The sequence below is a fragment of the Eleginops maclovinus genome, chromosome 6 (assembly GCF_036324505.1).
Source record: "Eleginops maclovinus isolate JMC-PN-2008 ecotype Puerto Natales chromosome 6, JC_Emac_rtc_rv5, whole genome shotgun sequence".
Taxonomy (NCBI): Eukaryota; Metazoa; Chordata; class Actinopteri; order Perciformes; family Eleginopidae; genus Eleginops; species Eleginops maclovinus.
This window is the reverse complement of record NC_086354.1, coordinates 4784491-4794597: the sequence shown is the minus strand read 5'-3', so window position 1 is coordinate 4794597 and position 10107 is coordinate 4784491. Positions and strand designations below refer to the sequence as shown.

The 10107-nt window shown below is 41.1% G+C and overlaps 1 protein-coding gene across 1 annotated transcript; it reads left to right on the top strand.

The window, feature by feature from the left end:
- Positions 1-1219: 1219 nt before the first annotated feature.
- On the top strand, positions 1220-9380 carry zgc:153115 (uncharacterized protein LOC768186 homolog). The gene is made up of 2 exons (XM_063885812.1): positions 1220-2016; positions 4173-9380. The coding sequence occupies exons 1-2, from the start codon at positions 1524-1526 to the stop codon at positions 4415-4417; spliced, it is 738 nt and encodes a 245-aa protein (XP_063741882.1). The 5' UTR covers positions 1220-1523; the 3' UTR covers positions 4418-9380.
- The last annotated feature ends 727 nt before the right edge of the window (positions 9381-10107 follow it).

The following is a 10107-nucleotide window of genomic DNA, read 5'->3' as shown; positions in this document are numbered from 1 at the left end:
GGCTTCCACAGTGACCCATGGTGCTCACAGCGACCAATCAGGAAATACCTTCCCAACTGGAGCTACAAACACGCTCTGAGCCAATCACTTGACACCACAGTGGACCTCAGAAAGAAAATTAAGTTCTCTTATTACCCACCAAAAAACATGGAATCACATACAGTGAGATAAAAATAATTGAATGCATTGAACAGTTTGAAAGATGGCAGCATAATATACAACGTGAAACATATTTATCTGCAAGTATATCATGATTAAAATACAATAGTAGAGCACTACAGAGCAAAACCTGGAGTTATAATAATGAGTGTTTTTGCTATTCTTTATTAGCTGAATATTTTAGGTCACAGTTAAACACATACACACTGTCATTATGAAAATAATCAATAAGCCACACAACCAGTGTGGACTCTAATCTATTAAAATCTGATTCATAAACTTCTAAACAGTTGAGGGGGGAGAGCGTTTGGGAAGAGGGACATCTAGTGTCTGGCTCTTATGGATAAAAACTGTTTGAAAGTGGAGATAAGGGGGTATGGTGGTTCTTTATGTAACTAAATGTGCCAGGAAGGTGTAAAAAAAGAAGAAACCCGGCACCACTCAGCCCCGCTATTTAGCCTTTTGAGAGGGCTCAAACTAAATTACCCATCGCGCCTTTCATCCCCATCTCCTTCCCCCATTATTACCCAAGCTGCCTGCCACCTACTTTCCACGATGCACCCGCCGCCGCGGTCCACGCCCGTGCTGCGACGTCAGTCACTGCGTGCAGTTGCTAGACGCAGCGTTCAAAACGTAGGATACAATTGTAAATAAGAAACTTCTCTAAAAAATACCGTTAACCCGGTTTCACCCCAACTTTTAGTCCAGAAATTCTAGAATAAGCACATTTTATAACGTTGAGTGTGTTAATGATGCGCTTTTATGCTTAGTTACATTCATTGTGCTTGTGACTTTGTGGTTATTTATAAAACAGCCCACATAACATACTTAGATGCCAAACTTATAATTTGTGTTCAATATTGCGGTTTGTGATTTGCTATTTGGAGTATATGTATAAATAAAGTGTTTCAATTATAGAAACAAGACTGAAGTAGTTATAGTGACCAAAAAAAGTAAAAGGGTGGCATTTATGACATTTTTTTTAACACAGAAACACCCCCATCACCTATTTACCCGATAGGCCATGAACGCATCTATAGTCCGGACCAGGGGGCGTAGGTTTGACCGGCTTCTCCGAGGCTCAGACACAATGAACCGTCAACGGTGAGGGGCACGAGTGTTTGGCTTGAGTTATTGGCACGGTTTTAGCATATTATTATTCTAAATTGTGCCTCTTCGTTAGTTAAATAAGCCATTTCCCGATTACTGACACACTATATGGCGGTTTCAGGGCTCGGCTGGAAACGGTTGGTTCGTCGAGTTTGATGAAAACGAGGTCAGGCTCAGACTACCGTTAGCCCCTCCTGGCGGATTCGTTTATTTACTTTTTTCTAGATAAAGCCAACAAAACGAGGCAGATAACAATGTCGTTGACTGCTTCGTCTGATTATTTCGCTGCCGAGTGTCTGGTATCGATATCCAGCGGTCCTGTCCTGCACAGACCCACCCCAGTCGCCCCCGCCAGCCAACCGGCCACGGTGGGCCTGCTCCCCGGGGAGCCCGACGTGTCGAACGAGGACAGGGAAGTGCGGGAGACTCTGAGGCTGGAGGGGGCAAACATGATGGCGGTGGCCGGGATACTGACCGACCTGCACGACAAGTTCCGCCCAATGTCGGCCTACTCTGAGAGCAGCAACTCCTCGTGTGGAGGCGAGAGCGGCTACACCACGTTGTCGGACCCGACCACCCCTACCATGACCCCCTCCGCCACCCCGGTGCCCGGACAGCAGCTGAGGGGGGGAGTAGGCGTGGGGGCCCCGCGGTCCCCGGTGAAGCGACACCAGTGCACTTTTGACGGATGCGACAGAGTTTATGGGAAATCCTCTCACCTGAAGGCACACATCCGGACACACACAGGTAAGAGGACAACAACAGTTTCTCGTATCAGCACTTAATGTCGTGTACATTTGGAAATAAAGTGTGCCCCTAACTTCTGCTTTGGCAGTGATATGTACTCCCATAGTGTTTTAACCAGGGGAAGTGCCCCTTTTATCGGATTAGCTAATAGTAGCTCGCTGGTGGTAAATGTTTTCACTGACTTGGTACAATAACGTGGCCAAACAAAGAGGGAAAGACAGAAAACTCCACTCAGAGACTGACAAAGAAGTAAACTAACAAAAGAACTGGGCTGGACGTTAAAATCGGTGACGAAGGTCTTCCTCCCGACTACATTTGCATATGAAATGAACGTAAGACGAAACCTTAACGTCGAGTGGAGAGAGTTCACAGTCGGACATGGCCTCTCCTGTTGATGGCAGCAGCAAGTGCTGATGTTCGGGCTGTTAAGTGTTTACTGTTTGCATCACCTTGTCTTTCTCACGTCTGCTGATTACTCAAATTGATTTTATGCTCTGAAATGTCTAAGTTGTTAAAGCATTCATTGAAAAGCTGCAGGGGGTGCGTCCTAAAAATGGATGTGCCTGATTAAACACATTATTCATTTCGGGTGAGGGAAAACACTGAATGTGTAGTGGCGCCTCACTTTACAGTGCAATTGGTAATTTCTCGCAGTGTATTAACGTGATATACAAAGCTAGTTGAGCTGAAAATAGAGTCAGCACCATGAATGATATCAGATCCCTAAAACAGAGTTATAAACTGCCTGTGATTTTCACAAAATGAGGGGAATCTGTGTGTTCAGGGTCACTGAGCAGGCGCACACGGATTAAGGACAGGAAACGGCTGAAAGAAACTGCGGTGGGAACGCCCACAAAGAGTTCTGCAACAACAACGTGGCCAGGCTTTGTGATCTTGAAAATGGCTCCGAGCATCCCACTCGTTTATCCTGGTTTTGCTCATGTTGCCTGTAGGAGATTAAGGCTAGCAGTAGCTTAAGAACACTAATCTGAACCATCTAAAAGCCCAGATATGTTTTATCACATATTTAACTATGTTGAGATCTTTCTCTGTGTGTCTTTGTTTTATATCATATTGCAGAGAACAAATATTTGGGGTTAGAACTAACAAAACAAGACTATTAGAAACTGGGATGGACATTTTTCACTACCTTATAAACCATACAATAAATACAGCGATATAGAAAATAAGCTACAGCAGTAGCTACTTCATTTTTCGATGAATATTCTATTAGTTAATTTGTGGATTGATGAAAAATGTATGCAAAGCTATTTTGTGTTAATGAAGCACATCATAATTTTGTCTTTACACTGAACTGCTTGTACACGGCATAAGGTAATTTGTTAAAATTCACATATTTATCTTTTATTTATGTTATGTTTAAAAAAAACGCTGTTATATCAAGGCAAACAATATTGGATAAGAAACTATTTGTTTGTTATTTGAGGAGTCGTAAATGTTATAATCAATAACTGTTTGTTTTTTTAGCAAAATAGTAAAGCCTTTCTTGGTTTTGTGGGATTTTTTTCAGCCTGATTTTTCCAGACGTCAAGGTGCATTTTCACTATCTTTTTAGGACATTTGATAGGAAATTAATCAGTAAACCTGTACAAATTCAGCTAAATAATTATATATCTGCTATTTAACCAATGCAATGCAGAACTGGAGAGTTGGGCTTGGAGGGGCAAAGATTAACTATAATAATACTAAAATACTGCACACATTACTCAAATCTATTTGAGTAATAAACAAAGTCACATTTCTCTAAATCAGACTTTTAAAATGATATAATTTCATGGTTTCTATACTCCTCTTTGACAGTTAACAAAATATATTTTGAAGTGTTGGTAACATATTATAGTCTCCCAAAATGTGCATGCTGTAGACCCAAGCTGCATGAAACACGATTAGCACTTTGCGTGAAAAGATATGTTTCTATGGTTACGTCCCCTGCTAGCTTGCGTCACTTCATTCAGCTGTCATCTGATTGGTTGCACTGCAAAAGGTCTGCGGTTAATGAGGTCAAAGTTCAGCGACAATTAAAAACGGTCACGGCGCTAGAGTCGTTTTTCCGCATACGGTGTGAATGCAGCTTGACAGATATGGTACATGATGTGGTGTTGAATGGTCCTCTCTCCTCTGCCTCCTTGCTGCAGGTGAACGGCCCTTCCCCTGCACCTGGCCCGACTGCGAGAAGAAGTTTGCCCGCTCCGACGAGCTCGCCCGCCACACCCGCACCCACACTGGGGAGAAGCGCTTCCTGTGCCCCCTCTGTGATAAGCGCTTCATGCGCAGCGACCACCTGATCAAGCATGCCCGCCGCCACCCTGACTTCCAGCCCTCCATGTTAGGACGCAACAAGGGGGCATCCTCCTCTCCCAACCCGGCCGTATACCACTAGGGTGGTTTAGGTTGTGGGAGGGGTTCTACAGGAGCACAGAAAGTCGGGCGGTTTCAAATTGACCAGCTACAATCAGTCCACTTTTTAGGATTTAGCATCTCTGTGTTGTACTTGAAAACATACACGCATACACCGAACTGGATGTGAGGGGGGAGCAGCTTCATCCCTCTGTCTATACACAAGTCATGTGACCACTATCCCCTAATGTAACTAGGGTTGGGTATCAAGAAACGATCAAAATCTTTAAGAATTGGTTTTTTTTTTTTAAAGAAATGTGCTTTTTGATTCCACTTATCATCTCCTGAAAGTTTGGACCTACTCCTCTTCATTGACACGGCCGGTTACACGTGTATGTTTACATTGTGAGCTAGCTTTCAAAACAGCTTCACTAACGACAGTTACGATGCAGTGACATCTAGTCACTGCATGAAAGCAAAACAACATGCAAGGGAACATGCTTTTTCATGTCCTGCATCATGAAATTGTGAAACTTGAATGACATATTTTTAGCGTTAAATTACCTGATGGGGATGTTTTTGGTTAATTTACTGAAAATCATTACAGGGCAGATCAAAGAACTTCATCACATTGATGCAAAACATCTTTAAAAAAAAAAAAGCCATAATGCAGTCCTGCTCACATTGCCGAGGCTTTATTTCTCAGAAAGCAAAAGTGAAAAACCATTCAAAATAGCACAGCGGATAATTGTGTTTTTAACTAAAAAACAAACACTAAATAATTTGTCATTCATAACATGTTATAGGCAGCCTAAACGATATGAAGAGAAATATATATGTTTTCCTACCTCAGGATTCGATGAGCGGGAACATTAAGCAGATTTTAAATCGATAAAATAAACCCAACCCCGTCAACAACCTCGTTTTCCAAACGCAGACACAAATTGCAGGGATTTTTCACATTTTCTCAAAAAAAATCTGCCAAAACTGCTGTTTTTCTTGTGGTTAATTTATAGATTGTTTTTGTGCTTTCAGAACCATTTATTTACCATGAGTAGCACAAGATTGTGATGTTAGGTAGCAAGGCATTGACTAGAAGCCTTTTAGCTTTTTCTTTTTAGCTTTGCAGATTCTATATAAAAGTTTTAGTGGTGACGCATTCCTTAATTTTTATTGCATCGGTAACCATCATTGTGGCCCTTCTGTAATGCTTTCTTTATATCCAGTTTAACTATAGATCAAATATTGATTTTTTTCCCCCAGAAAGTGGATTAAACTTCACTGTAGAGCTGTTTGCACACCATCCTTAAGTTTAGATCAGTTATCACACATGAAAAGCTGACGCGTAATACACTGTAGTATTATGTCTTATACTGATGCAAATGTATATAAGCTTTAAGCTTTTAATGTAGATAAATGGTAATGCTACTAGCAGCAGAATTAATACATGTGAATTGTAGTCCTTATATTAGGGGTAACGGTATACTCTTGATAGGATGTCATTGCCTGTGAGTGTTGGTGTGTATGTGTTTTTTATTTACATTTTTGTTAGCGGCAGAACGCAGAAAAAGTGTGTATGCAACAATATCAAAATTATATCAACATGTTTAAGCCTCACTCACCGGGTGTGGAGCCACAATGCGTTCGGGATCAGGTGTGCCAGGTCAGAACTATTTGTGTGGCAAAAGAAACTACTCTGCAAACATTCAGAGCGCTGATAGAGTGGTGCAGCGATGTATTTTTGTAAGCCAACCCTAAAGTGAGCATCGCAAGGGCCCTCTTCAAAAAGCAATGGGATTGTTCCATTGGGATTCAGAATACTGCAGAATACTGGCAAACTCACATTTATGATACTTACACATTTTATTCCGCAGGATAATCTCCACATATTTACACGTAAATGTAATCAACAGAAGCTAAAAGCTAACGTTAAGCTAAAGGCGAACTATATCACGGCTGTAAATCCCTGCCACTAAGCTAAAGGTGGCTAATTGACGTTTAGTAGTCTCAGTTAGCCAATTGTTAGCAAATGCTGTTTTAATGAGACATAGAAGCTTCGTACATTCACCAATGGGGTATTTACTGACATATTTTAAGCCTGTGATAACCACAGAACTTATTTCAGGCATCTAACCAAAAACACATTCAAAAAAACAATGGCTTCGAGACAAGAGAACAACAAGTGGTAACATGCTAACTCCTTTCTGGGTTTTAGGGATCATTCCAGCACCACTCTATACCATTTGACCTTTATTGATTTACACACATTTTGACTTGTCAAAACAAATAAAAGCACAGGTGCAACCAATATAAACAAGAGTAGTGATTCCGACATGAACGGGTGTTACACTCAATCTCAAATTGTTAATGACTCCGAAACATACCTTTTGGATCAGCCCCTAAACATATAATGGGTTCTTGGCCTACCAACATGATCAATGAAAATTGGCTACAAATTTGACCTTAATCCATAGAAAAACTGATTTGATAACCTAACGTTTGTGGTAGTAGTAGCTCACAATAAGAAAATGGTGGCTCTATTTCATGTTGGTGTCTTTTGAACATGCCAGCACTTGTGAATGGGATCTAGCCATTTCTAATGTTATTCATTACACCTGTTTTTCACAAGTCAAAATGTACACTGTGATTTAGAAAAAACAACCTGTTCAGTGAATTTAAGAGAACTGGCACCTAAATATTCCTATATGCCAAAAAAGGAAGTCAGTAATCCTTGTATTTCAGGAACAATAACATTCATGAGCTAGCCTTCAAAAAATCTAATCTATCCGAGTACACACAATATCCAGGTCTGAGTAAAAGAGGGTGAATCTTTTCTTTTTGTTTTCACACTGTCTGTCCAGTTCATGGACATATTCCTTTTGATCTCAGTGAACAACACTTAAAGCCTTAAACTATGTCATAACTACTTTGCACCATGTTTACAGTCGAATCATTGTACAGGTATATGTATGCCCTCATCACAGATACTCGATATGCAATATGGCACTTTTTTCTTACAGGTGTATTTGGGCTGAATAGTGTAATGGCTTGCACTGTTACAAGCAAGCACTGTGGGACTATGCTCATGTGTTGATAACCAATGGTTTGTAAAACTGCCTTTTGGTCCAGGGTCTTTAGAAAACAAACGTGATGCAAGAAGTGGTTTTCATTTAGTTTTTTGTTCTTTTGTAGTGTTTGCTTTAGTCGTCATGGCCATTTCTTGTTGTGGATTTTTTTCTTTCTTAATGGAACACCCTTCATTTGTGCTTCCTGATCTGTCTTCCTCGTTCACATGTCAAACCATCTCACTGTTGATCTCATGGGAAAATTTCGTACACATTCCTCCTCCAGAGGTTCGATCTGTTGATAGTTTTTGGTTGCTGCTGGCAGTAACCATGAACATACGGACTGTTTTAACAAAGGAACACACCATATACTCGTTTTTTAACGCCTTCAAAATGGAAATATGACCTTCTATCACCCCTCACAGATGGGAGCGTCTTCTCACAAAGCTATATATCACATACATACCTCACTGATTCTTTTTTCTTTACAAAATCCATCCATCCTGTTTTTCAGAAATTCCTTTAAAGCCATTGAGCCTTGGATTTCCGAAGTTTAATCAGCTAGATGGTCTGCTATGTACCCTATGTCCTTATGTGTGGTGGCAGACAGTGGCAAACACGCTACAATGGTGCTGCAGATTGTAAAACTATGCAAATAAAGAAACATCTTTACAAACTTGACGACAATTGTGCAGCATTTAGAAAACTCACTAGCTTGACGAAAGCGCTGCAAACACACGAGAATGGGAACCGGTTATCTTGGTGATGTTCGGGGGTTATAAAGTTAGTCAAATGTCACTCACTCGAAATTTACCTAAAATGTCAGTTTTTTGATTCCTTCTGATATTACTGCAGATCTGCTGTTAGCTAGTTAGCCAACGTGGCTAAGCTAGTCATTTAATGACAAAATACTTACAATTATGAAACAGTCTAACTCTGCGAGAGTGACAGTTGGCCAACTTTAAAATCCCTAAATGTCAACAAAATCCGGTCCCAGATATGTGCGCCACTTTTTAGTGTCCATGTTTGTTGAGTTTTGAGGTTCTTGCAGCTTTTTTTAAAAAAATAGTGCTTTAAACCTGTACATGTGTTATGTTGGTGAAGATGTTTTTCTTCATTTGCATGTGTATTGGATATATATTTGCATCGTATTTGAAAACGAGTCACGTTCATCCTAATGCAGCATTTGCCCCTGTCGGCCTCCATACTTATCTTGTCTTTATATGCAACATCACTACTACCTGTGCAGCAGAATTTCCTTTTTCTTGCCTCAATTTCTGTTAATGGACAGTAGCAAAATGAATCTCTGGGATAAATCCAGCCCCTGGTTATCTATGGAAAAAACTCTTTAAAAGGGGTGTTTAGTAAGGAAGGAAGAATACATGTTGACTGTCAATTAATTGCAGAATTTAATTAGAAGAGCGTGGTCCAAATCTATATGTTCATATCACTGAATGTGGCTTGGTGACAGATGAGCGTTTGGATTTAATTTTTGCATAGAAAGACAAATTCCTCGTCACCACACTAATTCAGATATGCACATTGTACAGAAATGGATTTTTTTTTTTAATCGATGCCTAATTTTTACATAAATGTAATTTTTTAATAATCCTCTTATCAACGCTTTAGTTAATGAGGAACTGTGGAACTACATAATTGCTGCAACAAGCTGTTTTGATATTTATATTCTCAGGTGTCTTCAATTTTGAGCATTGGACCTTCAATATTTCCTGTGCAACACCTAAGTACAAGCATGTTTTTGTTTCTTTTGTTATGCTGATTAATTTATTCCAAAAAAAAGAATATGTATCAATTGTGTGGTTTAATTATTCTTTCATAACTCATTTTTGTGATATGGAGCAAAACTAATATTAATGGTTCCATTGTTTGCTTGACATGAAAATACCAGTGCTTTTTTAAGAATAAAAATCCTTAAGTCGACGGCTGTCTTTGTTTTATTTCGTCAGTACATCCATCCATCCATCTTCTCCCACTTATCCGTCAGGGTCGCGGAGGTAACAGCTCCAGCAGAGAGCCCCAAACTTTCCTTTCCCTGGCCACATCAACCAGCTCTGACTGGGGGATTCCAAGGCACTCCCAGGCCAGCGAAGTGATATAATCCCTCCACCTGGTCCTAGGTCTACCCCTCGGTCTCTTCCCAGCTGGACGTGCCTGGAACACCTCCCTAGGGAGGCACCCAGGTGGCATCCTCACTAGGTGCCCGAACCACCTCAACTGGCTCCTTTGAACGCGAAGGAGCAGCGGTTCTACTCCGAGTCCCTCCCGAATGACTGAACTTCTCACCTTATCCCTAAGGGAGATGCCAGCCTCCCTGCGGAGAAATCCCATTTCGGCCGGTTGTATCCGCGATCTCGTTCTTTCGGTCATGACCCACCCTTCATGACCATAGGTGAGGGTAGGAACGAAGATGGCCCGGTAGACAGAGAGCTTTGCCTTCTGGCTCAGCTCTCTTTTCGTCACAACGGTGCGGTAAAGCGACTGCAGTACCGCTCCCGCTGCTCCGATTCTCCGGCCCATCTCACGCTCCATTGTTCCCTCACTCGAGAACAAGACCCCAAGATACTTGAACTCCTTCACTTGGGGTAAGGCTTCATTCCCTACCTGGAGTGGACAGTCCATCGGTTTCCTGCTGAGAACCATGGCCTCA